The 27,774-nt window shown below is 43.5% G+C and overlaps 2 protein-coding genes across 7 annotated transcripts in view; one reads left to right on the top strand and one right to left on the bottom strand.

The window, feature by feature from the left end:
- RNFT2 (ring finger protein, transmembrane 2) overlaps window positions 1-14,497 on the bottom strand; it is an 85,123-nt gene extending 70,626 nt beyond the window's left edge. For 4 of the 5 annotated variants that reach the window (XR_005214040.1, XR_005214042.1, XM_037817226.1 and 1 more), the window contains exons 1-6: window positions 14,349-14,497; window positions 12,529-12,707; window positions 11,529-11,587; window positions 6,189-6,667; window positions 4,231-4,307; window positions 629-729 (exon numbers count right to left, since the gene is read on the bottom strand). Coding sequence is in view for 2 of the 5 variants with exons in the window: in XM_037817226.1 (XP_037673154.1) it covers window positions 629-729; window positions 4,231-4,307; window positions 6,189-6,667; window positions 11,529-11,587; window positions 12,529-12,552 (740 nt within the window). In the remaining 3 variants the exon portion in view is untranslated. The remainder of the gene's footprint in view (window positions 1-628; window positions 730-4,230; window positions 4,308-6,188; window positions 6,668-11,528; window positions 11,588-12,528; window positions 12,708-14,348) is intronic. The other variant, XR_005214041.1, reaches the window with a different exon arrangement.
- A 180-nt stretch (window positions 14,498-14,677) lies between these two features.
- Window positions 14,678-27,774, top strand: part of SPRING1 (SREBF pathway regulator in golgi 1) — a 35,752-nt gene continuing 22,655 nt past the window's right edge. For both annotated transcript variants that reach the window (XM_037816938.1, XM_037816937.1), the window contains exon 1: window positions 14,678-14,904. In XM_037816938.1, the coding sequence (XP_037672866.1) occupies window positions 14,794-14,904 (111 nt within the window). In that variant the 5' untranslated portion in view covers window positions 14,678-14,793. The remainder of the gene's footprint in view (window positions 14,905-27,774) is intronic.

Here is a 27,774-nt window from a genome sequence, read left to right as displayed (position 1 = left end):
ATATATATACATTAAAATAATTTTTAAAAGTGAGTATATTCATAAGGTAGAAAAAGAGTTTAAACAGTATGAAGGCTAAATAGTGCAAAGTAAGTCTGATCTCTAATTCCTACCTCAGAGGCAACTACTGTTTCCAGTTTCTTGTGTGTCCAGAAATATTCTAGGTCTGTGATGCCCAGGACAGTGGCCACTAGCCACACCCAGCACTTGAAATGTGGTTAGTTGGAATTGGCATACTGTAGGTGTAAAATGCCCTATAAAACCACTTACTATGGAACAAAGAATGTATACTATCTAATGATGTTTATATTGATTGTATGTTGAAATGGTAATATTTTGGAGATATTGGATTAAATAAAATCTATAAATAAAATTAATTCCACCTGACTTTTTTACTTTTTAAAATGTGGCTACGAGAAAATGTAAAATTACATATGTGGCTTGCATTATATTTCTACTGGAGAGTACTGCTCTAGGCATAGGTGTGTAGATAACAACAGGGTGGAATTTGAAAGTTACAACATGGAACAGAAGTGGTGCATTGTTGTCAGGTGAAGGGGTTGGGTATCCGAAACCCAACAAAGTCCCCACCCCCACCCCATGCGCGAGCCAGACACCCCCTGCTCACCTGTTGTACAGCTGCTGGGAACTGAATGTGTAGAGCACATACAGGGTATTACCCGCCAGAAAGGCTAAGATCCACAAGATGACCAGCACCGACCTCTTCTCCTGGAGACAAAGCAAGAGATGGACCCATGTTGGATGCTGCTGAAGGCATCCCTAGCAGAATATTCCAGAACGTTCCCTGACGAGTAACAACTTTTCCCTTTCTTGAAAGTTTGGAGGGGGTGGAGGTGATGCTGAAGGGAGGGCATCTTTCCATCCTACTGGAACCAAAGGGGTGGTCCCAGAATTGGTGACAGAATGGTGGAAATCTGCTTAGAGAACTATCTGGCAAGGCAGGAGAGCACCACGGTGAGCTGCACAGACTCCAGAGCTGAACGGCCAGGGTTCAAATCCTAGGTCTGCTACCTGGGAACTGTGTGGCCTCAGGTAAGTTACTTATACTCTCTGTGCTTCCTTTTCCTCATCCATAAAATGTGTACATATGGGTGTCTATCTTGTAGAGCTGTGAGAATTCATGCACCAAACAATGTTTAGAACAGTGCCTAGCATGGGGTAAGAGTTAGCTTACATGTACTGTTAGGAACTGAGGCATAGAGAGGTTAAGTTACTTTTGGCCACAGATTAAAGCCTCAGAGTCCTCATTTGAAAGTAGGGTGCTGTTAAGGATTAAACAGAACTTACAAATGCAAAACATTCAGTTTGGTATGGACACATATTTCAGGCTTGCTAAATGGTAGGATCTATTATGAAGACTTTACGACCCACAGTAGATTCAGATCGACAGGTTGGAAACTTCTGTTCTAACTTTTCCCAGAATGGACCTCTGGGTCATTCCCCTGAACTGACTGGTCATTTTAAGGCCATATTTACAGGATTAAATTCAAACTTGTATGTCTGCCTGTCAAAGCCCTTCAAAATCCAGCCCCTTCTATCTTTTCCCAGCCTTATTTCTTTTTAGTCTCCTGGAAGACACAGTGGAAAACCTCCTCAGTTTGCTGTTTCACAGCAGCTTCTCTGCCTGAGAGCACATCCTAGGAAATGTCTGGACGAGATGCAGAGAACAGTGTGTGCCGCCTGTGTTCCCTGGGAGATACACACAGACCCTTCCACTGCTGATTCTCAAAAGCTCGTTTTTTCCTGGCCCGGGGCAGCTGCATTGCTGGAATAAGATGAAGTCATAACTTTCTCAGAGTAACCTTCCCTGCGGTTTCGGTAAATGCTCAATATACACTGTCTCCAGACACAGCTCAGCACCCCATCCACTGATACCATGCACTTTTTCTGTAGAGTGGACAAAATAAATGCATCACCATCCACCCATTATTCCAGGGGCAGTCAAGGTTAATGACCTTAGAAACCACCTCCAACCAACAAACTCCTCTTATCAATGTGATTAATCCACTCGGCAGCCCTTTTTACTCCAATAAATAATAGATCCCAGTTTAATTCTCTATAAATCCAGACCAAAGGTGGAGTAGACAGAAGTAATTAGCAATGCCCTGGTAAGCCAGACTCTGAAGGACAAAGGAGGAGAGCTCTCTATAATAAGCCAAGATTTCTAAGCTTTCTGAGGGTCATGTGGATGCTCTCTCATGGAAAACATGCACCTACAGGCAAAATGTCACTTGGAGTTTCATAGGTTTCTAGGGTCCCTGGAAGCCTATGGGTCCAGGCATCCTCGAGCCCCCTAAAATTCACATCAAGGCACCACTGGATCTTACTGCCTTTGAAAGAGAGCTCTGAAAAACCTCCCACTATAGTGTTTATCACCAAGGGGGTTTGCATGAAGAGGATGAGATAGAGGGTCAAGGAGAACCTTTGGCTCCATCCCCAACTTTGGACCTCAATGTACTCATGTGTTATATGGAGGGTGAGCTGCCTTCTATGCCTCAGAGAGGCTCACATACTTTTGAGAAAGCAGATGGCACCACAGAAGGATCAGAGATGATGGCTGCTGTTAAGGGATCACATATGCAGTAATAATCACAGGTTTCTTTAAAAAAATAGCTCAATAAAATATTTCCTATATGCCAGGCATGGTGCTGAACACTTTCCATACACTCTCATTCAATCCTCTCAACAGGACTATGAAGTTGGCAACAACAGTCCCTTTTCCAAAGGCACATCACCAAGGCAAATGGGCCAAGGGTTTGTGGTAGTTGGAAGAATTGGCTGCTCGAACCCTGGGATGAGCACAGACTCTGGGCTCAGCTACTTGGGTTCAAATCTTGACGCCAACACTTGCACTGGCTGTGTGACCTCAGACAAGGAACTCAAGAGTTCTCTGAGCCACTGCTATCTCATTTGAAGAAGGAATAAGAATAATTTTTGCCTCAGTACCAGGATAGTTGGAACGAATGTTCAAGGTGATCTCAGTAGGCTTAGCACCATGACAGGCAGTGCTCAGCAACTATTAGATGAGAGTGCTCAAGATGGGGGCAGGGGAAGCTATATGTCTGCCCAGCAGCACCAAGGGAAAGGTCTTCATGGGGGAAGGGGGGAAGGGGAGAAGGGGACAGAGGAGGGGAGTGAACCAACAGGAACGCCAGGAGAGTGAAAGGGTCTGTGCCGAGGGCATGTGGAGGAGACGCTGCTGCTGGGGAAAGTGACCCAACTGCATGGAAGGCATGGGAGAAGGAAGGCATATTCATGGATCTTCCCAGGGGTGGTGGGCAGAAGAATGGCCCCCAAAGATGTCTAAGCCCAAACCTTGGAGACTGTGAATATGGGAGGTTACATGGCAAAGAGGAATGAAGGTGGCAGATGGAATTAAGGTTGAACTGTGATGTCCCAAAGAGACATGTTTAAATCCCAATCCCTGGTCCCGTGAATGTGCCCCCATTTGGAAATACGATCTTTGAAAATGTTATTAGTTAAGACGAGGCCAAATTGGATTAGGATGGACACTTAACCCTATATGACTGGTGACTTTATAAGCAGAGAAAATTTGGACACAGTAAGAGAGAGAGAGGAGAGAAGATGGTCATGTGACTGAGGCAGAGACAGAGCTACACTGCCACAAGCCAAGGAGCTCCATAGATTGTTGGCCACCCACCATAAGTCAGAGAAGCATGAAATGGATTCTCACCTTTAAGAAGCGTGACCTTGTCAACTCCTTGATTCTGGACTTCTACTTCCCAGACTTATGAGACAATAAAGTTCTGTTGTTTAAGCAGAAGGGTCTGTATAACTTTGTTATAGCAGCCCCAGCCCCAACCCACTACAACTTGCTAATTAGCTGACCTTAAAATGGAGAAATTATCTTGGGTTACCCAGGTGGGCCCAATGTAATCAGAAGGGTCCTTAAAAGTGGCAGAAGGAGACAGAAGAGAGTCAGAGTTAGATATGACCACGGAAGAATGGTGAGAGAGATGCAACATTGCTGGCTTGAGGAAGGAGGAAGAGACCATGAGTATGGGGGTAGCGTCTAGAAGCTGGAAAAGAAAGGAATGCAGGCTTGTCAACATCTTGATTTTAGCTCAGAGAGACTCACTTCAGATTTGTGATCTACAGAACCATAAGACAATAAATTTCTTTTGTTTTAACACTAAGTTTGTGGTCATTTGTTAGAGCAGCAACAGGAGACTAATACGCGTTACTCACCTTCAGCGAGACCTGCTCTCGGAGCGTGGAGTTGGCGTAGGCAAAGGTGCTGGCCATCCCAATGCACACGGCGATGCCTGTGGGACAGAGGGGGGCCAATAATACCCACTCAGCCTCGTCAGGCCCGATACCGGGCCTGCTGGGGACCAGGAGCAAGGTTACAAAAGATGCATCCCTGGTCCTCTGTCCTTAGAGTTTACAGACTAAACACAGAACAGAGAAATCCCACTTCTGGGGATTCAGGCTGCCATGTAAATCATCAGGAACCCTGAGCCATTCTGTGTACAGGCCTCCAATTTCAGAATGGGTTTTAGGCCACTGTGGGGGCATTTTATAGCACCAGTTAGGAGTATGGTCTCTACAGCATGATAAGACCTGGGTTTGAATCCTGGCTCTGTCACTTCCTCTCTGTGTGACCTTGGGAGAGTCATCGCATCCCTCTGAGCCTCAGTTTCCTTATCTGTAAAATGGGAGGAATAGTAACAGTACTTATCTCATGGAGGGGATAACACTCATAGAACATAATCTCTAGCAGTTAGTAAATGATCCTGATTATTACTCCTACTTTCAAGAAGAACCTGAGGTGTGTTATTTATAAATAAAAGCATATGTAGAAAAAGACCACAACACCACAAGGAGTTAAGGTTTAATATTAAAGGCAAAAAAAATTCCTGGCTGATAGGCAAGCACAACCCAGCAGATGGGGTTATGGAATAGAATTTTATTCTATAGTTCATTTAATTGCACCCAAGTTTTTTCAAGCTGGAATTATCTTGGAATTTTTTTCTGAGTCAGAATTTCCCAATCCCACTTTTTGTGACCTACAGACAGGATTTTGCTTTCACACGATGTGTAGAGTTTCTCAGGCTTGGAGTCTGCTTTTATTTTTTTAATAGTGTGTGGACTCCAGGTATTTTTCCAGATCTGCTTTATAAAAGATGTATTTCTTCACTGAAAACACACAAAATAAAAACAAGTAACCCCACAATCTCTTTCTATTCTCCCTTTGATTAAAACAAACAAACAACAAAAAAAAACCCACCTACTAACAAAAAAGAAAATGACAACAGTTGAGAATAAAACTTAGCTGTGAGTACCAGATTTCAGGGGGCTTCCATTTTTAGAGAAAGAAAGGGAGGAGCTGATTTAGTGGTGTTCCACCAAGGAAGGTGGGTGATTTGAGTCAGCTCCAACTCACCAGAGAGGGGCAAATAAAACACAAAGGATTGCCTAATGGCCTCTAGAGATTTTCTTATTGCAGGCCACACAAGACTAGAACAATAGCCAGAAGCCCCAGGGCACAGCAGCAGCACAATCTCATAAAGAGTCACAACAGTGATAACAAAATGGAGCAGGGACCATTTATCAAATGCTAAGTACACAGCAGGAAGGAGGGTAAACACTTTCTAAATTGTTGTCTTTTTTCCTAATACCAATAACAATAGGTAATATTTATTGAGCACTTGCTTTGTGCCAGGTTCTATGTCAAGTACTGGACATATATTAAATTAATAATGAATATAATTAAAACCAACAATCTACCTGCCAGGTGCCATCCCAAGTATTTTACACATATTGACTCATTTAAACATCAGTGCAGTCCTGTGAAGTATGTATTTTATAACCCCATTTTACAGATGGAACAGAGGCACAGAGAGGTAAAGGAACTGACCCAGGGTCACACAGTTAAGAAGGGGCAGAGCAGTCTGAACCCTTAGTTACTATACTATACTGCTTCACACCAACCAACACCTGAGGAAGTTTCTTCTGTCACAACTTCCACTTGACAGATGAAAAAACTGAGGCTCAGAGAAGGTAAGTGACTTGCTCAAAGTCACACAGCAAATGGGCCAGGATTTGAACCCAGGTCTGACTCAGAATCCAATACTCTCGAGGCACTGCTGATGGAAAGCCCCCCTCCACCCACGGGCAGCAGATGCTGTGCCCCGGGCGCTCACCCAGCTTATGCTGGAAGCAGACTTTGGCTAGGAGGATCAGGATGAAGGGGAGCCCCTTCTGGAGCCAGCAGACCACTGCCTTCAGCTCCGACAGGGCCGGGGCCGGGGTCCCGGGCTGCTCGTCGCCCCCCTCGTCGGCGTGTCCGCGGTGATCCCCGCCCACGTGCTGCAGCAGGGAGCCCCCGCGGTGGGCGCCGTGGTGGAAGTGGTGCGGCGGCTGGCGGTGGTGGTACGCAACCCCCTCGCCCCGGCCTCCGCCTTCCTCCCGGGAGGCCGCCATCTGGATGAACACGTCCCCGCCGCTGGCCGAGGACCCCAGGACCAGGCTGGAAGGAAACGGGTTGGCGGGAATGCTGCCTGTCGGGAGACCCGTGAGGCCGGAGAAGAGCGCCGGCGGAGAGGCGGTTTCTGCCTTCAGGCTTTCAAAGACGCCGCCTTCATCCACACTCGCCTCGGAGCTGAGTACTTGGCTGCGAGTTCTAGAGGAGAATGGGAAAGAAAGCCCCACCAAGTCAGTCGGATGGAAAGACAGACACTGACCCCGATGGAGGCTGGGAGAAAATAACAATAGCAATAATAATAGCAGTAGGCTCATAGCTTTTACTGAAAACTATGTCCCAGGGACTTTTCTAAGTGCTTTGCATCCATTAACTGAGTAAATCCTACCAACCCATTTTACAGATGAACAGAGGCACACAGAGAGAGAAAGGAACTTGCCCAGTGTTGCACAGCTGGTAAGGAATGGAAAAGGGAGGATTTGAACCCAAGCAGACTACCTCTGGAGCCCACATCTAACCCACTATACTTTGCTGAAAAAGGAACATGAGTTCTATGCTTCTAGAATAATCTCAGGAAGCACCAAGGACCCCTGGCCCAGTTCAATGACTCCAGTTCCCAAGAGGGTCCAGCCTTGGCGATAACTGGGAGCTGGCAGGCAGCAGATGATAATGGGAGGAAGACTTGAAGAGACCTACAGAGATTTGATTCCCAGCTTCACCCTTCCTGGGGGTCCTTAACATCCTAGCACTGATTCCTCAAATGAACGGTGGGCATAGAATTCTTGTGGGGATCAAATTTAAAATACCCTTTCTAATGTACCTGGCACATAGTAAGTGCTCAAAAAATGGGAACTATTTTCTCTAATCCCTTCAGGGCCAAACTGCTTCTTCTAGTCCAAGAATGGGTTTCTGGCATTGGAATCAGGCAAAGGAATCCGTGGTGCTCTCAGAGCCACTGCTGGAGGAGCAGAGAATACCATGTTATCCTCTGGAAACGGAAAGGCCAAATTGGATAAACTGTTCCCCATGAACCCTATGTCCTGATACCATCTTTCTTCTCTTGTGCTTGTCCTCTTGTCAAATAGACTCATGATATGGAAGCTTGGTCTACACGACCAGGTGTAAGTGAGACTGATCCACTTGATACACGTTTGGGGAGGAGGGGAGCCAATAGCCTCTGTAGGAGGGGCCCTTTTTTTATTGAGAGCTACAGCTGGAACCTGCAACCTGGGGCACACAGTAGGTGCTTAATAAATGTATGCCATGTATCATCCAGTCACAAAATGGCAGGAGAGTACCATGGGGAAGGTTTTATGCTGCTTCCACACCTTGACCTGTATAATCTACTCTCCCTTCAGAGACCAGATGCATTTTTAAAAACAAATAATTGGACATCCTGGAAAAGGCAAAACTATAGAGACAATAAGAAGATCAGTGGTTGCCAAGGGTTGGAGGGGGATGAACAGGGGAAGCACAGGGCATTTTGAGGGCAATGAAACTATGTTGTTTGATACTATAATAATAGTGCATACATAACAATATGCATTAGTTAAAACTGATAGAGCTCTATCGCATTAGAATTCTAATGCAAACTAATGGCCTTTAGTTAATAATAATGTATCAATATTCCTTTATCAATTGTAATAAATTCCAGACTAATGCAAGATATCATTAATAGGAGATACTGTACATGGAGTGTGGGATGGGGAAGGGGCATATGGGAACTCTCTAAATGTTCTGCATAATTTTTCTGTAAATCTAAAACTGCTCTAAAAAATCAAGTATATTAAAACAAAAACCAAACCAAACCACATATGTTCAATTATTTTACTATCCTGCTAAAAGCCCTCCAAGGGCTTCCCATCCTAAAGTCCTTCACACAGCCTCAGATAAATCCTGTGAATAGGTGCTGTAGCATCCCCATTTTACAGATAAAGACTTGAGGTTCAGAGATTATTAACTTGCCAGAGACCCTCCATTACCTGGCCCCGAACTCCAATCTCATTTTGTGCCCCTTTTTCACTATCTAAAGGCTTCTGCATACACCTTCGAGGGGGTGGCATCACCTCACCCCATCCCACCTGGGTGACTTATATTCATCCATTAGATTTTACCTAAAATCTCCCTTCCTTGGTGGAGCCTCCCTACTTCCCAAAGACAAGCCCCCTGCTCCTCACTGGAATGGAACTGCTCACAGTCATCATTTTACTGGTTACCTTTCCCTCTAGATCTGTAGTTCTCAAACCTGGCTGCACATTATAAACACTCAAGGGAGGTTTTTTTTTTTTTAATTTTTTTTTAATTTTTTTAAAATGTAATTTTATTGAGATATATTCCCACATCATGCAATCCATCCAAAGTGAACAACCACTGGTTCACAGTATCATCACATAGTTGTTCATTCATCACCATGATCATTTTTAGAACATTTGCATTACTACAGAAAAAGAAATAAAAAGAAACAAGAAAATCCCACATATCCCATACCCCCTTATCGCCCCCCCCAAACAATTGTGCTCTATCCAATTTTAAGTAAGTCATACTTTTTTGAAGGTTCCCCCTCCCCCCTTTTGGAATGCCTTTATTTTCTCTGAGTGGCTGGTCCCATAGTCTCATAGTCTCTGAGTTTTCCTGAGAGTCTTTTCTCAAATATCAGGTGATTCTTGGCTGTGTGTTCATATTTGAAAATGAGACAGAGCTGAGTGGAAGCACTTTGTATGTGGAAACCTTTCATTTAATTGGGGAACTTTAAAATTCTAGTAACAGTGGGTCTTTTCTATTGGGCAGGTAGTTTTCCCAGAAAGGAATCTTCGAGTTTCCTTCTTGCAGATGCTTTAAGTGTAGGAGTCAATATTCTGGGAGCTGAGCAGGAAAAGAGGTCTGTAAGGTATCCTTGTCCAATATGTGGATTTTCACCCAATTCCCTAATTTTTAATAGGGTGGCTCATCCTGACACATGGGTAGGTCTGGTTCATGACCTCATAGTCTCTTTGGATCAAGCTCTCCAGTTAGTAAACACCTTCCTTTTTTCCAGGATGAAGAGGAGCAATTGTCAGGGAGGGAGTGGACAGAGGGGAATCTGAGGATAGACCCATCTGTCTCTTATAGAGGCTTCCTGTGTACCCAATGCTCAAGGGAAGTTTTGAAAAACCCAGGTGTCCCGGCCCCACTGTAGGTCAATTGAATCAAAATCTTTGGAGGTGGGTTGAGGCAGCTTCAGTTTTCTAAGTCCCCCAGGTGATTCAAATGTGCAACCAGCGCTGAGAACCTTGCTTTAGATCGAGCCCCACTGTATGCCGCCAAAGACCATGGCTGTTTTACTCATCGTATCTCTACTACCTGGCACAAAGAAGCTGCTCAATAAATAGCATTTGAAAGAATGAATTAGTATCTTAAAGGCCCTGTTTAGGCATGAAGTTGAAAAAGTTAACTTTGTTTAAATCCAGTGCTACCAAGCTTATTTTACCATGGAGTTCTTTTTTTTTTTCATGGAAAACTTATTAACGTCTTGGGGATCACCTACAAAACACAGTACGGGAAATGCTAGTCTGGAGAAATCTCAGGGAGAAATCTCTTTGGCTTCAAAACCGTGACCTGGCAGTAAGTTATAAAAAGCTCAGGAAAAGTGTGGTCCTACTCCCTTGGGTCTTGGCTAATCATAATGATACTATTAATAATATTAACCAACACCATGGCTATGATCCTCAAGGGTCCTTGAGCTTTTTCTATATTTCACAAAGCTGAGCTCAGAAAGCAAGAGTCCTGGCAGGCCCCCATGTTGGCCCACGCGGGGGCCACCCTCTCTCACCCACCACCCCGGGTGAACTCTGAGTTCACTGGGCTCAGGGGACCCCCAGGATTCCCAAGGAACACTCAGCCCACCAAGGAGCCTTTTATAGATGTCCTCCCTTCTCCAGGCCTCTCTTTAGCATGCAGTCAAGATATCAGCCTAAATGGGAAAGAATATTCCTCAGGGGCACAAGGTGCGCTTCTAACTTAACCACTTAAGGCCTGGAGCTTGAAGCAGCCCAAGAGGAGAGGAGAGCAGAGAGCAGGAGAGGAGGCAGCCAAAATGCTGTGGTTCAAAGCACAGACTTTGGGACCAACACCCTGGGGCCCAAATTTTGGCCTTGCCACTTCCTCACTGTGTGACTTTAGATAATTTACTTCCCCTCTCTGAGCCTCAGTTTCGTAGTCTGCAAAATGGTGATAAAAACAGTCCTGAACACCTTGTGCTAATGTCAGGGAGGCACCGAGTTAGTTCTTAATATATGGTGGCTATTATTTTTCAGCCAAGGTTTCTGTCCCCAAGATCTCATGGTTCATTTGAGAGAAGATGGCAATTCTGTCTTCAGAGATTGGAAAACAGCTTCAACAAGCATGTTTTTAATAATATACCAGGCCTGTGTTTGTGCATTTTTACAATCCTTCCTTCATTCATGGACAACCTCATGTTTTATTACCTGCCATTTATGGATGGGGAAACAGGCCATGAGTGATGTCACTTGCCACAGGCACCACAGCTGGGAAGTAGTCAAGCTGGGATTTTGGCCGAGGATCATCTGACTTGAGGCCAGTACAGACCAGGTGGGCTTGATACAAGACTCAGTCCTGATGTGGGGACCTGTGGATGCTGCTTGTGGTTTTGGAGCCCACCCTGGTTTTGCAGGGAGCCCAGAATGGGGTATGAGGAAGGAGAAGCATAGCTGCCGGCTCCTTGGCTGTGTGTGTTAGAACTGGATGGGGGTGGGGGCTGGGAGACAGTCACAACCTGAGAACAGGTCCCAGGGTGTATACTCTCTTGGGTTTCAATAGTTGGAAATTTTATTTCATGAGCCAGGTGGATCACCTGCTGCACAGGCTTTGAGAATTACCACAATAGCAAGAGCAAGCTATTTTGAGCCTGCTATTTAGAATAAAGCTCAGCAGTTTCCAACTGATTCTCATTTACTCCTCTAAAAATTAACTCTGAGAGGTGGGTATTATTCAATCTGGTTTTGGATTGCCCCTCACCACACAAAGCCAAGAGCCCTCTGACAGAACCAAACCAGGGGATGCCTACCTTTCAGGTGGACCGTTATCCGTGTTGCTGCTGTGGCGTCTCTGCATTTTCCTTAACACCTGAAAGCCAACACATGGCATGAGCTAGAGTTTCCAATCACTCCCATGGCCTGATTGCCATGGTAGCCATAAATAAGTAATAATCATATCTTGCATTCCTAGAGCTTGCTGACATTTTCAAAACCGTGTTTTGATCTTTTATGTTACTCAACCCCCACCACACTCCCATGTGGAAGGTGTTATCACCCTTGATATGGGATGAATTGTGCCCCCCACAAAGATATGTTCAAATCCTAACCCCCAATACTGGTGAAAGGGACCCTATTTACAAATACGGTCATTGCAGATATCATTAGTTAAGATGAAGTCATATTGGATGAGGGTCCACCATCATCCAATATGACTGGTGTCCTTAGAAGAAAGAGATGCAGGGGAGAAGGCCCTGTGAAGACAGATGCAGAAAGTGGAATGATGCAACTACAAGTCATGGAACACCAAAAATTGCTGGCCACCACCAAAAGCTGGAAGAGGCAAAGAAGGATTCTCCCCCTAGACCCTCCAGAAGGAGCACAGCCTTGCATATACCTTGATTTCAGATTTCTGGCCTCCAGAACTGTGAGAGAAGACATTTCTGTTGTGTAAAGCCACTAGCTTGTGGTACTTTGTCATGGCAGCGCTCAGAAACTAAGTCAGGCTCCCATGTCACAGATGAGGCCCGAAGGGAAGGTAGGGGGAGTCCTCTCAGCAGAGAGGAGAAAGGAGTGAACCATGCAGCAACAATGAGGCAGGATGAGGTGAAGTGAGCAGGGGATTGGTGATAAAGAGACATGGATTCTAGACTGATGCTGCCCCTAACTTGCTGTGTGACCCTGGATAAATGAGTAGCCTCTTGGGTGCCTCAGATTCCCCATCTGTTAAACAGGAGGGGGTTGAGTGGCTGACTGCAAAGCTTCCTTCCAGCCTTCACATTTCATAAAGTGGTAATGAAAGAGACACGTCACCTGGTTCACTGTGAGGAGCCACATGGACTTCAGAACTCCATGTTGACGACACCCAAGGTGGGCACTCAGGGCTCCTGAAGGGGATGTGACCACCCGATCCCAGAGAGAGTAGGGCTGCCCCTCCTCTTCCTCTTCAGAGGGAAGCAAAAGTCAGGGAAGCTTACAAGAGACTCCGGACCCTGTATGGAACAGAAGACTTTGGTGAATAATCCATGGGACACCTCAAATCTGACACTAAGTCTCAGGGAGTCATGGGTAGCTGTAAGCATATCATTCCATCTGCTCATTATCTCTCTTAAGTCTCTCACTGACCCCTCTGTGGGGCTCCTCAGGGCAGTCATGTTCCTAACGTATTTTGTCCTATTGTCAAACTATGAATCCTGATTGGAGACTATGGAAATATGTTTTAGGCTCCCCAATGGCTTCCCATTGCAATCAGAATAAAATCCAAGCTCTATTCATGGCCTACAGGTTTTGCCTGGTGCTGTCTTACCTTTGTTTCCAACATCACTTCCTTTCAACGTTCTTCTTCCCTAACTTTCCATCACCCACACTGGCTTTTCTGTTCTGCAAACATGCCAGTTTGTCCCTACCCCAGGGCTTTTGTACTTGCTGTCCTCTTTCCCTGGAATTCCCCCTCAGGTCAAAAATCACCTACTCCCAGAGGCCTCCTCTCACCCTCCTGACCCTTCGTAACACTGCCATTTTATTTTCCTCATAGCACTAATTTATTTACATGGTTGCTTATTTATTCATGATCTGTCCTCCTTTAGAATATAAATGCCACAAAAGCAGGGATCCTGTCTGCCTGGCTTGCCTCTTCAACTCAGCATCTAGAACCCTGCCTGGCCCAAAATAGCACTCAGCAGGTATTTATTCAAGGAATACATCTATGAGTTTCTCAGTTACCTTTTTCTAGATCCCTAGCCCCCTCCCCTACCTTTCACCCTAGGGAAGAAATAAAAGCCATACATTTTCCACAAATAGGTTAGCCTCCTTTAATATTTTTTTTGTACGAGGACCAAAGATGGTATCTGACTTTTAGTTCAGGGCACCATAATTGGCCGTTGAATGGCTTCCCAATCCTGACCAGCCTTTTTGAGGAGCAGAACTGGTGTCACCAGGGCCAATGATTAGAGAAACAGCCCATCAGGTAAGCTTCAAGCCTCCCTCCTCTTTCGGGGAAACTAGTTGAAAAATGGGGCAGCAGCACCATCTGTATACGGGAAGAAAAACTGATTATGTAAATATTTTCCAAGAACTCACAATCTCAGCTTAAGGTCCAGCAATGCCACCCCGTCCCCCATCCCCACTCTCCCCCATCATCTGCAATCCTTTGTGGGGATAAAAAACTAGTATCACAAAGTTTCCATCCATATATTTGACAGCCTCTTAAATCAAATGCCGACGGTTCTACTTTCAGATGCTTGCTTTCAAAAGGGCTTCAGATTCTCTGTTGGAAGCAGGCCCTAAATAATTATTACAATATCGACTTCTGGAATAAATTTTTGCACGTGGGATGCGTCTGAATTACTGAATGAAACCCATTTTAACCCTCTTCTCCGTAAATCTCATTACACCCTTATAGGAAAGATTATACCAAGACTTTTCGAGGAATGCGATGTTTTAATCGCGGCCCCCAGCATGCAAAGGAAGCATCTTCTGCGTTACTTGCATTGGAAGAGGCAGGTGCACTTCGGATACAACGTCGCGGGCGTTTTTCATTCCTGCCACCAACACACATGGCAAAAGGCTGCAAGGGCAGAAGAATACACGGACCATCTCCGGGAGGAAACAAAACAATCGAATTCTCTTTTTACCTGCCCAGACAATTCAGCAATCACAGCGGCATCCCTCACGTCTGGCCAAGCCAATCACTCGCCAGGTCCTGTCAGCACATGACTTCCGAGCGCTTCCGGCCTCGGGTTGGGTTTTCTCTCAGGGTTACCAGACCCAGAACTAGCACCTGGGTACCGCCACTCCCGCCGCACGCAAACGATTACCCGCCCCCTTTCTCGGGATACAGCCAATAGGAGGCCGCCTCTCCTCAGGGACCAATGGTGAGGAGGCCGACCTGCGCCGGCGGGTGACGCGCACGGAGGGGAGGCGGGGCATGGGGCGGGGTCACGTGGGCGCGGGGAGGCTGCTGGGAGCCATGGGGCGCGGGGTCGGCTGAGGCTAGTGGGGATGGAGCTGTGGGGCGTGTAGGGGCTATGCTACCCGGGCTCTGGGCCTGCCGCGCCCCGCGCCCGGGCCCGCACCGGGATGGTGAACCTAGCGGCCATGGTGTGGCGCCGGCTTCTGCGGAAGAGGTGGGTGCTTGCCCTGGTCTTCGGGCTCTCGCTCGTCTACTTCCTCACCAGCACCTTCAAGCAGGTCAGTGGCCGCGTGCCTTCCCCGCGTGTGCTCCGCGCGCCTCAGGGAGCTCTCGCGTCCGCCCGGCTGCCCCCTGAGGTGAGGGAAGGTGGCTGTGCAGCCGCGCTGTGCCGCCTTCTCCGGAGAGGTGGAGATACCTGTCCCGGGTCTAGGGTCCGGAGGGATCTGCCCATTTCCTTGATGCCCGGGGCGAGAAGGCGTTGAGTAAGCCAGGGTCAGAGCCGGGACTTGAACCCAGTGCTGGGCCATAAAGCTGCTGTTTGTACCGTAATTGCCGCCAACGTGCTTTTTACCTGCCTGGTTCTGTGCTGAGGAGGGGGACGTTGTCTTCCTCACTTAATTTTCGCGGCAGTTCCGAGAGGTGGGTGTCCCCGTGTTGAAGCGGGGGGAGCGTCGAAGCCAGCGCGAGCGTGGCGGACATTCGTTTATTTTGGTTCTGCGGTTCCACCTGGGTGATTTAACAGGCCCTACGAGGTGCTCTTTATGTGTATAAAACTTGATTGGGTGGAATTTTTTTTTTCTCACCCAATCGCTTTAGTTTTTCTTCCGTGTTATAATTTCTGGAAGAGATGGCAGGATGCGTTGCTGTAAAACGTTACCCAAAGCAGTAGCAAGTTTGTTTAGCAGTCCATCTTGAATGTTTGGGTTTTTAGAAAGGGTGCAGCTACCCGAGGGTATACTCAGAATGCCCTGGTTTATGTTGTTATCCTGATGTAATTATCAGAAGCACCCCTTTTCACTCTCAAGTGAATTGTTTATAAAAATAGGTATACATATAAGTGAGTAGACAATAGATAAATAAGCTAGATGGTCACTCTAGTTTTAGAGGATGGGGGTGAAGGGCCATGAAAGGAAGATAGGAAACTATCCCTCCAGCCTTAGGCAAACAGGAGTTGAGAGTTGTACGCCTCTTTTCTTGGCTGGATGTGTGAGTGAAGGAATTACTGTGCTCTGTGACTTCTGTCCTCTGCACCCCACAGTGCCTTCTCATAGTCTCTGTCTGATGGAACTTTGAGTTTTGTAGCCAAGTCTCAGTCTTCTGCTTTCTTCTTTACATGACCCAGGTGATCTCCTCTGGCCCCACTGTTCAAATAATCAGCTGTATGCTATTGACAACTCAGTTTTTAACTCCAGCCTAGGCCTGTAGAAAATTCCAAATTCTTCCATCCAGTTGGGTCCTTGACATTTCTTTCTGAATGTGTCTTCTCAGACTTGACCAAAACAGCTCTTGATTCTCTGCCACCCGCCCTCACCAACCCAGGCTTTCTAATCTGACTAAGTGTCATTACTGTTTACCAGGTTGTTCAAGCCACAGATACTTTACTTTTCTCCTTTCATGCCCTGTATCCAAAAGATTGGCTCTGCCTCCACAGCATATCCTGAATCTGTTCTTTTCTCCTAATTTTTACTGCCTTCACCCTAGTCCACAGCTCCTCATCTCTTGTCTGGACCACTGCAGTAGCCTGTCACCATGTCTCCACTGCCTTTCTTGTCCTGCAATCTATTCTCTACCCAGGAACATGGGTGATAATCTTTAAAAAAAAAAAAGGAAAAGAAAAAATGAGATCACAGCATTCCCTGTGCATAGTTCTTCTCTGGGTTCCTGTTGCTCTCAGATCAAAATCCAGACTACAGTCCAAGATCTCTGCATGGTTAAATCTTTTTTGTCATTTCAGGTCGAGCTAACTTGATATAGACTCAGGCCATACCACAGACCATGTGGGTCAGTCTAAATTAAATTACTTTAGGTCCTTGCACATAAACCTGCATATATTTTCTTCGTGGTAAGAGTCACTGACTGAACATTTCTTGTTCATTTACTTCTTTATCAGTCTTCTTTCACTGTCCCATTTAGAATGTAATCTCTTGAGAATAGGGACTGTGTGTCTGTTCATAGAGTCCCCAGCCTCTAGAATACAAAGCACTCAGGTACTTCATGGACACTCAGATGTAGGTTGGACAGATGAGTGAGTGGTCTTTTTAGTTGGGATAGCTTTCCTTTTCTTCTCAGTTCAACGCGCTTCTACTCATTTTTCATGTCTTAGCTCAGACATTCGCTACTCTTGTAAGCTTTCCCTATTACTGCCTTTTTTTTTTTTTTTTAATTCAGTTTTATTGAAATATATTCACAAACCATACATTCATCCATGGTATACAATCAACTGTTCACAGTATGATCATATAGTTATGTGTTCATCACCACAATCTATTTCTGAACATTTTCCTTACATCAGAAAGAATCAGAATAAGAATAAAAAATAAAAGTGAAAAGAGAATACCCAAACCATCCCCCATCCCACCCTATTTGTCATTTAGTTTTTACTCCCATTTTTCTACTGATTTTTTTTCAATTTTTTAACTTTGTTTATCAAAAAATTAAAAACAAACAGGCAAACAACAACCAAAAAAAAACCCCACATTTCAAACAAAGCAATGGATTAAGGAAAACAAATAACCTAAAATAACTACTTTGCTTCCAATATGTTCCTACCATACCCCAAGAAAATTAATAAACCATGTCCAAACATAGGAGTAAGAAAAACAAATAATCTAAAATAACTACATTGCTTCCAACATGTTCCTACCATACCCCAAGAAAATTAACAACCCCTAAGAAAACAAAGGAATAAGAGAAAAAAAAAACCTAAAATAACTCTATTGCTTCCAACATGATCTTACTATATCCAAGAAAGTTTACAAACCATAATCATTCCTGAGCATTCCCATAACATTGAGATTACCCTCCATAGTTTATCTGTTCTTATTAGATTATCATTCCCCCTCCACTAATTGGTATCTCTAGGTCCCCTACATTCTACAGTATAAAACATTGTACATTTTTCACAGAATTCACATTAGTGGTAACATACAATATCTCTCTTTTTATGCCTGGCTTATTTTGCTCAGCATTATGTCTTTTTTTTTTTTTTTTTTTTTAATCTTCATTTTATTGAGATATATTCATCTACCACGCAGTCATACAAAACAAATCGTACTTTCGATTGTTCACAGTACCATTACATAGTTGTACATTCATCACCCAAATCAATCCCTGACACCTTCATTAGCACACACACAAAAATAACAAGAATAGTAATTAGAGTGAAAAAGAGCAATTGAAGTAAAAAAGAACACTGGGTACCTTTGTCTGTTTGTTTCCTTCCCCTATTTTTCTACTCATCCATCCATAAACTAGACAAAGTGGAGTGTGGTCCTTATGGCTTTCCCAATCCCCTTGTCACCCCTCATAAGCTACATTTTTATACAACTGTCTTCGAGATTCATGGGTTCTGGGTTGTAGTTTGATAGTTTCAGGTATCCACCACCAGCTACCCCAATTCTTTAGAACCTAAAAAGGGTTGTCTAAAGTGTGTGTAAGAGTGCCCACCAGAGTGACCTCTCGGCTCCTTTTGGATTCTCTCTGCCACTGAAGCTTATTTCATTTCCTTTCACATCCCCCTTTTGGTCAAGAAGATGTTCTCCGTCCCACGATGCCAGGTCTACATTCCTCCCCGGGAGTCATATTCCACGTTGCCAGGGAGATTCACTCCCCTGGGTGTCTGATCCCACGTAGTGGGGAGGGCAGTGATTTCACCTTTCAAGTTGGCTTAGCTAGAGAGACAGGGCCACATCTGAGCAACAAAGAGGCATTCAGGAGGAGGCTCTTAGGCACAACCATAGGGAGGCCTAGCCTCTCCTTTGCAGCAACCGTCTTCCCAAGGGTAAAACCTGTGGTAGAGGGCTCAACCCATCAAACCACCAGTCCCCTATGTCTGTGGTCATGTTAGCAACCATGGAGGTGGGGTAGGCCAATACTCCTGCATTCTCCACAGGCTCCTCAAGGGGGCACTACATCTTTTTTTTTTTTTCCTTGTTTTTTTTTTTTTTTAACTTTCCCTTCTTTTTTAAATCAACTGTATGAAAAAAAAGTTAAAAAGAAAACAAACATACAATAAAAGAACATTTCAAAGAGACCATAACAAGGGAGTAAGAAAAAGACAACTAACCTAAGATAACTGCTTAACTTCTAACATGTTCCTACTTTACCCCAAGAAAGTTACCTAATATAGCAACATTTCTGTGAACTTGCTCCTACTATATCCATCAGAAATTAACAGACCATAGTCATTCCTGGGCATCCCCAGAACGTTAAATAGCTTATCTGTTCTTCTTGGATTATTGTTCCCCCTTCCTTAATTGCTCTCTATTGCTAGTTCCCCTACATTCTACATTATAAGCCATTTGTTTTACATTTTTCAAAGTTCACATTAGTGGTAGCATATAATATTTCTCTTTTTGTGCCTGGCTTATTTCGCTCAGCATTATGTCTTCAAGGTTCATCCATGTTGTCATATGTTTCACGAGATCATTCCTTCTTACTGCCGCGTAGTATTCCATCGTGTGTATATACCACATTTTATTTATCCACTCATCTGTTGAAGGACATTTGGGTTGTTTCCATCTTTTGGCAATTGTGAATAATGCTGCTATGAACATTGGTGTGCAGATATCTGTTCGTGTCACTGCTTTCCGAACTTCCGGGTATATACCGAGAAGTGCAATCGCTGGATCGAATGGTAACTCTATATCTAGTTTTCTAAGGAACTGCCAGACTGACTTCCAGAGTGGCTGAACCATTATACAGTCCCACCAACAGTGAATAAGAGTTCCAATTTCTCCACATCCCCTCCAGCATTTGTAGTTTCCTGTTTGTTTAATGGCAGCCATTCTAACCGGTGTTAGATGGTATCTCATTGTGGTCTTAATTTGCATCTCTCTAATAGCTAGTGAAGCTGAACATTTTTTCATGTGTTTCTTGGCCATTTGTATTTCCTCTTCAGAGAACTGTCTTTTCATATCTTTTGCCCATTTTATCATTGGGCCGACTGTACTATTGTCATTGAGTTGTAGGATTTCTTTATATATGCAAGATATCAGTCTTTTGTCAGATACATGGTTTCCAAAAACTTTTTCCCATTGAGTTGGCTGCCTCTTTACCTTTTTGAGAAATTCCTTTGACGTGCAGAAACTTCTAAGCTTGAGGAGTTCCCATTTATCTATTTTCTCTTTTGTTGCTTGTGCTTTGGGTGTAAAGTCTAGGAAGTGGCCGCCTAATACAAGGTCTTGAAGATGTTTTCCTACATTATCTTCTAGGAGTTTTATGGTACTTTCTTTTATATTGAGATCTTTGGTCCATTTTGAGTTAATTTTTGTGTAGGGGGTGAGGTAGGGGTCCTCTTTCATTCTTTGGATATGGATATCCAACTCTCCCAGCCCCATTTGTTGAAAAGACCATTATGACTCAGTTCAGTGACTTTGGGGGCCTTATCAAAGATCAGTTGGCCATAGATCTGAGGGTCTATCTCCGAATTCTCAATTCGATTCCATTGATCTATATGTCTATCTTTGTGCCAGTACCATGCTGTTTTGGCAACTGTGGCTTTATAATAAGCTTCAAAGTCAGGGAGTGTAAGTCCTCCCACTTCGTTTTTCTTTTTTAGAGTGTCTTTAGCAATTCGAGGCATCTTCCCTTTCCAAATAAATTTGATAACTAGCTTTTCCAAGTCTGCAAAGTAGGTTGTTGGAATTTTGATTGGGATTGCATTGAATCTGTAGATGAGTTTGGGTAGAATTGACATCTTAATGACATTTAGCCTTCCTATCCATGAACATGGAATATTTTTCCATCTTTTAAGGTCCCCTTCTATTTCTTTTAGTAGAGTTATGTAGTTTTCTTTGTATAGGTCTTTTACATCTTTGGTTAAGTTTATTCCTAGGTACTTGATTTTTTTAGTTGCTATTGAAAATGGTATCTTTTTCTTGAGTGTCTCTTCAGTTTGTTCATTTCTAGCATATAGAAACATTACTGACTTATGTGCATTAATCTTGTATCCCGCTACTTTGCTAAATTTGTTTATTAGCTCTAGTAGCTGTATCGTCGATTTCTCAGGGTTTTCTAGATATAAGATCATATCGTCTGCAAACAATGACAGTTTTACTTCTTCTTTTCCAATTTGGATGCCTTTTATTTCTTTGTCTTGCCGGATTGCCCTGGCTAGCACTTCCAGCACAATGTTGAATAACAGTGGTGACAGCGGGTATCCTTGTCTTGTTCCTGATCTTAGAGGGAAGGCTTTCAGTCTCTCACCATTGAGTACTATGCTGGCTGTGGGTTTTTCATATATGCTCTTTATCATGTTGAGGAAGTTTCCTTCAATTCCTACCTTTTGAAGTGTTTTTATCAAAAAGGGATGTTGGATTTTGTCAAATGCTTTTTCAGCATCTGTTGAGATGATCAATTGATTTTTCCCTTTTGACTTGTTAATGTGTTGTAATACATTGATTGATTTTCTTATGTTGAACCATCCTTGCATGCCTGGAATAAACCCCACTTGGTCATGGTGTATGATTTTTTTAATGTGTCTTTGGATTCGATTTGCAAGTATTTTGTTGAGGATTTTTGCATCTATATTCATTAGCGAGATTGGCCGGAAGTTTTCCTTTTTTGTAGCATCTTTGCCTGGTTTTGGTATTAGATTGATGTTAGCTTCATAAAATGAGTTAGGTAGTGTTCCATTTTCTTCAATGTTTTGAAAGAGTTTGAGTAAGATTGGTGTCAGTTCTTTCTGGAAAGTTTGGTAGAATTCCCCTGTGAAGCCATCTGGCCCTGGGCATTTATTTGTGGAAAGATTTTTGATGACTGATTGGATCTCTTTGCTTGTGATGGGTTGGTTGAGGTCTTCTGTTTCTTCTCTGGTCAGTCTAGGTTGTTCATATGTTTCCAGGAAATTGTCCATTTCCTCTACATTGTCCAGTTTGTTGCCATACAGTTGTTCATAGTATCCTCTTATAATTTTTTTAATTTCTTCAGGATCTGCAGTTATGTCACCTTTTTCATTCATTATTTTGTTTATATGGGTCTTCTCTCTTTTTGATTTTGTCAGTCTAGCTAGGGGCTTGTCAATCTTGTTGATCTTCTCAAAGAACCAACTTTTGGTGATATTTATCCTCTCTATTGTTTTTTTGTTCTCTATGTCATTTATTTCTGCTTTAATCCTTGTTATTTCTTTTCTTGTACTTGGTTTAGGATTGGTTTGCTGTTCATTTTCTAGCTTCTTCAGTTGATCCATTAGTTCTTTGATTTTGGCTCTTTCTTCCTTTTTAATATATGCGTTTAGTGCTATAAATTTCCCCCTTAGCACTGCTTTTGCTGCATCCCATAGGTTTTGGTATGTTGTGTTCTCATTTTCGTTCGTCTCTATATATTTAGCAATTTCTCTTGCAATTTCTTCTTTAACCCACTGATTGTTTAGGAGTGTGTTGTTTAACCTCCAGGTATTTGTGAATTTTCTAAGTCTCTGATGGTTATTGACTTCTAATTGTATTCCATTGTGGTCAGAGAATGTGCTTTGAATAATTTCAGTCTTTTTAAATTTATTGAGGCTTGTTTTATGTCCCAGCATATGATCTATTCTGGAGAAAGTTCCATGAGCACTAGAGAAGTATGTGTATCCTGGTGATTTGGGATGTAATGTCCTGTATATGTCTGTTAAATGTAATTCATTTATCAGATTGTTTAGGTTTTCAATTTCCTTATTGGTCTTCTGTCTGGTTGATCTATCTATAGGAGAGAGTGATGTGTTGAAGTCTCCCACAATTATTGTGGAAACATCAATTGCTTCCTTTAGTTTTGCCAGTGTTTCTCTCATGTATTTTGTGGCACCTTGGTTGGGTGCATAGACATTTACGATTGTTATTTCTTCTTGCTGAATTGCCCCTTTTATTAGTACGTAGTGGCCTTCTTTGTCTCTCAAAACATCCCTGCATTTGAAGTCTATTTTATCTGAGATTAATATTGCTACACCTGCTTTCTTTTGGCTGTAGCTTGCACGAAATATTTTTTTCCATCCTTTCACTTTCAGTTTCTTTGTGTCCCTGTGTCTAAGATGAGTCTCTGGTATGCAACATATTGATGGTTCATTTTTTTTTGATCCATTCTGTGAATCTATATCTTTTAATTGGGGAGTTTAATCCATTTACATTCAACGTTATAATCGTGAAGGCATTTCTTGAATCAGCCATCTTATCCTTTGGTTTATGTTTGTCATATTTTTCCCCTCTGTCTATTAATATCCTTTATTGTACCCATACCGAATCTCTTTAGTACTGAACCTTTCTCCAAGTCTCTCTGTCCTTTCTTTGTTTCTCTGTCTGTAGGGCTCCCTTGAGTATCTCCAGTAGGGCAGGTCTCTTGTTAGCAAATTCTCTCAGCATTTGTTTGTCTGTGAAAAATTTAAGCTCTCCCTCAAATTTGAAGGAGAGCTTTGCTGGATAAAGTATTCTTGGCTGGAAATTTTTCTCACTCAGAATTTTAAATATATCGTGCCACTGCCTTCTTGCCTCCATGGTGGCTGCTGAGTAGTCACTACTTAGTCTTATGCTGTTTCCTTTGTATGTGGTGAATTGCTTTTCTCTTGCTGCTTTCAGAACTTGCTCCTTCTCTTCTGTGTTTGACAGTGTGATCAGTATATGTCTCGGAGTGGGTTTATTTGGATTTATTCTATTTGGAGTTCGCTGAGCATTTATGATTTGTGTATTTATGTTGTTTAGAAGATTTGGGAAGTTTTCCCCAACAATTTCTTTGAATACTGTTCCTAGACCTTTACCCTTTTCTTCCCCTTCTGGGACACCAATGAGTCTTATATTTGGACGTTTCATATTATCTATCATATCCCTGAGGTCCATTTCGATTTTTTCAATTTTTTTCCCCATTCTTTCTTTTATGCTTTCATTTTCCATTCTGTCATCTTCGAGGTCACTGATTCGTTGTTCAACTTCCTCTAGTCTTGTACTATGAGTGTCCAGAATCTTTTTAATTTGGTCAACAGTTTCTTTAATTTCCATAAGATCATCCATTTTTTTATTTAGTCTTGCAATGTCTTCTTTATGCTCTTCTAGGGTCTTCTTGATTTCCTTTATCTCCCGTACTATGGTCTCATTGTTCATCTTTAGTTCTTTGAGTAGCTGCTCTAGGTGCTGTGTCTCTTCTGGTCGTTTGATTTGGGTGCTTGGGCTTGGGTTATCCATATCGTCTGGTTTTTTCATATGCTTTATAATTTTCTGTTGTTTTTGGCCTCGTGGCATTTGCTGAACTTGATAGGGTTCTTTTAGGATTTGTAGACCAATTGAAGTCCTTATCTCTAATTTATCAGATCTACAGCTTCGTGGAGTACACTTTCTCTAACTAACCAGCAGGTGGCGTCCACGAGCCACCTGTTCTCCACAAGCCAGTTCTCCCCTGCTTAGCCTTTTTGGTGAGTGGGGGAGTGAGTCTTGTGGGGCCCAATTGGTGTACCAAGCTTGCGTGTGTAGTTGGTATTGCCTGCCCTGTATATGGGGCGTGTTTCTGGGCAGTTAGGGAGGGGGGGTGGCTCTAACAATCAAATCTCCCTGGTGATCTTAGAGTTTTAAAGCTGCTGCAATAGTCTAATCCTTCAGTTCAGTCCTGCCACAGTTTGTCTCTGCCACTGACCCACAAGTCCTTGGTATTGGCGTATGGCTCCTGAGACTTGCAAGTGGGCCCCTCTTCCAGGCCGTGCACCCCGGGTCCTCTGTTGAGGGATGACTGTGCTATGTCATAGGTGAGTGCCGTCCCCCCAGGGCGGTTCTGGGCTGCTGGGCTGTGTAGGGAGGCTCCCAGTCTGCTCAAATGATGGCTGAATGGGGCTTTGTTAATTCACACTGCTCTACCTTCCCAACTCTGGGACAATCAGCTGAGGTTGCAGGGAAGGCTAATGTCCACGCCCAGTTTTGTGGTGTGTGCCTGTTATTTGAAGCACTTCCGTCACACTGGGTTGTGTGGGGCAGTTCTGGGCTATGGGGCTGGCGATGGGCAGGAGTGTTTCCTGTCCACCAGGATGATGGCTGTGGGCGGACACCCCCCTTTTCTTGGGAAGTTGTGGTGTTTAGTGAATTTTCTCAGCCACTGGATTATTGCGTTTTGTCTCAGAGCTCTCCTAGTTCTGCTCTTGACTTGACCTGCCCAAATAGCAAGTCTTTGAAGCTTTCTGTATTGGGCTTCTTAAAGTAATTGTTTTAGAAAAAGAGAAAAGGATTAAAAAAAAAAAAAAAAAAACAAAAAAAAAAACGGGCCCTCCTCAGAGATCTAATGGGTTATTGAAATGCTAAGAGACAAAGCAACCAGGGCCATTAAGGAAAGGTCCACAGGGCAGAGAGATCAGCTTTGCTTCGGGATTTGCATATGCGCCTCAGGGCCCTTCCCCTGTCTATGTTCACCGGAACTCCAAAAATCCTCCGCTTTTATTTTGGAGTTTTTCGTGTTGTTTTTTTTTCTATGCCTGTCTCCTCTCTGCTGGGATGGCTGCTCTCAGATTCTCTGTTGTCTGGTCTCAGTCTATCTATGGTTGGAGTTTGAATCAGTAGAATGAGTTTCCGATAAGGGCTGCCACTGCAGTTCTCCCTTCTCCTTCCCGGAGCTGACAGCCCCTCCTCCTCCGGGACTGAGCCTGGCAGGGAGGGGTGCGGGTCCCCTGGCCGCAAAAACTTACAGATTTCGCTGATCTCAGCAGTTCCACGTTTTCATGAGTGTAGTATGAAGTATGCCCAAAGTCAGATTGCTCTGTGGTGTCCAGTCCACACAGTTCCTGGCTTTCTACCTACTTTCCTGGAGGAGTAACTAAAACATACAGCTCACCAGTCTGCCATCTTGCCCCGCCTCCCCTATTACTGCCTTTTAATTTCCCCACGAGAGCTTGTTCATAATTTTTTTTATTACAGTGTGTGTGTGTGTGTGCACATGTATCTTTTATAACCTGTGCTCTTTGAGCATGATTGAGTTTTGAAGGAAATGACTGACTTCCTAAAACTGTTGGCTCTGAAGTTCTAACTCTCCCACAGCGTAAGAAGCACTATCCCATTATGCCTTATTGCTTTGTGTCATTGCTGTGATAGGTCTTTTTCCCAGTAGATGACTGTCCTTCATAAAGAGAGGAATCACCTCTCTCATTTTTCTTCTCAGCACCCAGTCCTGAACTGATACACACTTGACAGTAGATTTTTCTTAAATTAAAGAACCAGCCCCACCCCCTCTTAGTTTTCCTTCAAGCTTAACTATGCTTCTTGGGTTCTGTTTTGGACATTAGGAAAGAAAGCACTGACCTGTAAGCCCAGAGAACATAGATGTAATCATAATGATGGCTTCTTGTGTGTATAACTCACTTAAACCCACAGTAACCCTGTGGTTTCTGTTTTTTTTTGGATGAGAGAGCTGAGGCATTGTGGGTCAGTGTTCAAGCTGGGGACAGCTGACCTCAGTGTCTGTACCTGTAAGCAGCACACTAGAGCTGCCAGTGACCCCTGCTCTGCTGCTTGCGATAACACCAAGGCCTCTATTCTGAGGACGTTGAAGTAGATAACCTTGGAACACCTATCAAACACCCCCTCTCTTCTCCCCCTTTTCCTATGAAGGCTTCTGCTGCATTTTTAGTGACTAAAAAACCTAAAAGTAATATTTGTGTATTCTAAAATCAAACAATAAAGAGATGTAAAAGCAAAAGCAATGACTGCCCGTCAAGTTTCTTTATTCCCACTCCCCTGAGAAACTAGCATTAGCAGTTTGGTTTGATTCTTTTACCATTTTCTGTAATTATCAAAAGCTCCCCTTTTCACTCTCAAGAGAATTATTTATAAAAATAGATATATGTGAATAGACAATAAACTTGATGAACAAGTTTACATAAATATGTTTTTGTAAAAGCAAATAAGGAGTGGAGTGTGTGTGTGTTTGTGTGTATATGTTTATAAGCCTTAATATATCTTGAGTATATCCTACCAGGTCAATATACAGTGTGTAAGTAATTCTTTTCCATGACTACAAAATATTTCTTAGTATATGTTTTAGTTATCTGGTGTTGCTTTGACGAATTACCACAAACTTGGTGGCTTAAAACAACAGAAATGTGTTCTCTTACAGTTCTGGAGGTTAGACTTCCAAAATCAAGGTGTTGGGAGGGCCAAGCTCCCTCTGCAAGCTCTAGGGGAGAATCCTTCCTTGCCTCTTCCAGCTCCAGGTGTTCCTTGGCTTGTGGCAGCATCACTCCAATCTCTGTCTCCATCTTTGCATGGGGTTGTACATGGCCTTCTCACCCTGTGTCTTTGCATCTCAAATCTCCCTCTGCCTTTCTTTTATAAGGATACCTGTCATTGGATTTAATGATTATCTAAATCCAGGATAATCTCATTCTGAGTTTCTTAACTTAATTACATTTGCAAAGATCTTTTTTTCAAATAAGGTCGTTTCACAGGTTCCATGTAGACATATCTTTGGGAGGCTACCATTCAACCAACTACAGTATGGATATACTATTATTTATTTTGATCATTTCCCAGTTGTAGCTTTTGCCCCAGAACACAGGGGCATGCAGTAGTAAACATTTACCCTCCTTGTCACACATTTCCTTCTGGGGCCCAGGCTGGAGGGGCATGTTCTCATGGTAGGTCACTGGGAAATAGGGTGAGCTCAACTACATGAACACATCTTAATCCTCTACTCTCATCATATCCACTCACACCCCATTGGCCAAAATAAGTCACATGTCCAAGTACAAAGTCATGGGGTGGAGAAGTACACATGGCCCACAGTAAGGGCATGGCAAGAGTGTGGGTGTTTAATATGATCTCAGGGGAGTGAAGGGGACCAGTAGGTATTTCAGGCTGTTGAGATGGGCCTGTAGTTTAGTGCAGGTTTTTTCCTACTCTAGACATTGCTGCTAAGCATACTTGTGCACATATCCTTATGAAGGAAAAAAAGGATACTGGGTCAAAGGGTTTATGGATTTTCTGGTTCAATAG

Source organism: Choloepus didactylus, chromosome 23 (genome assembly GCF_015220235.1).
Source record: "Choloepus didactylus isolate mChoDid1 chromosome 23, mChoDid1.pri, whole genome shotgun sequence".
Lineage (NCBI taxonomy): Eukaryota > Metazoa > Chordata > Mammalia > Pilosa > Megalonychidae > Choloepus > Choloepus didactylus.
The sequence above is the reverse complement of the archived record's forward strand: the minus strand, read 5'-3'. Positions and strand labels throughout refer to the sequence as shown.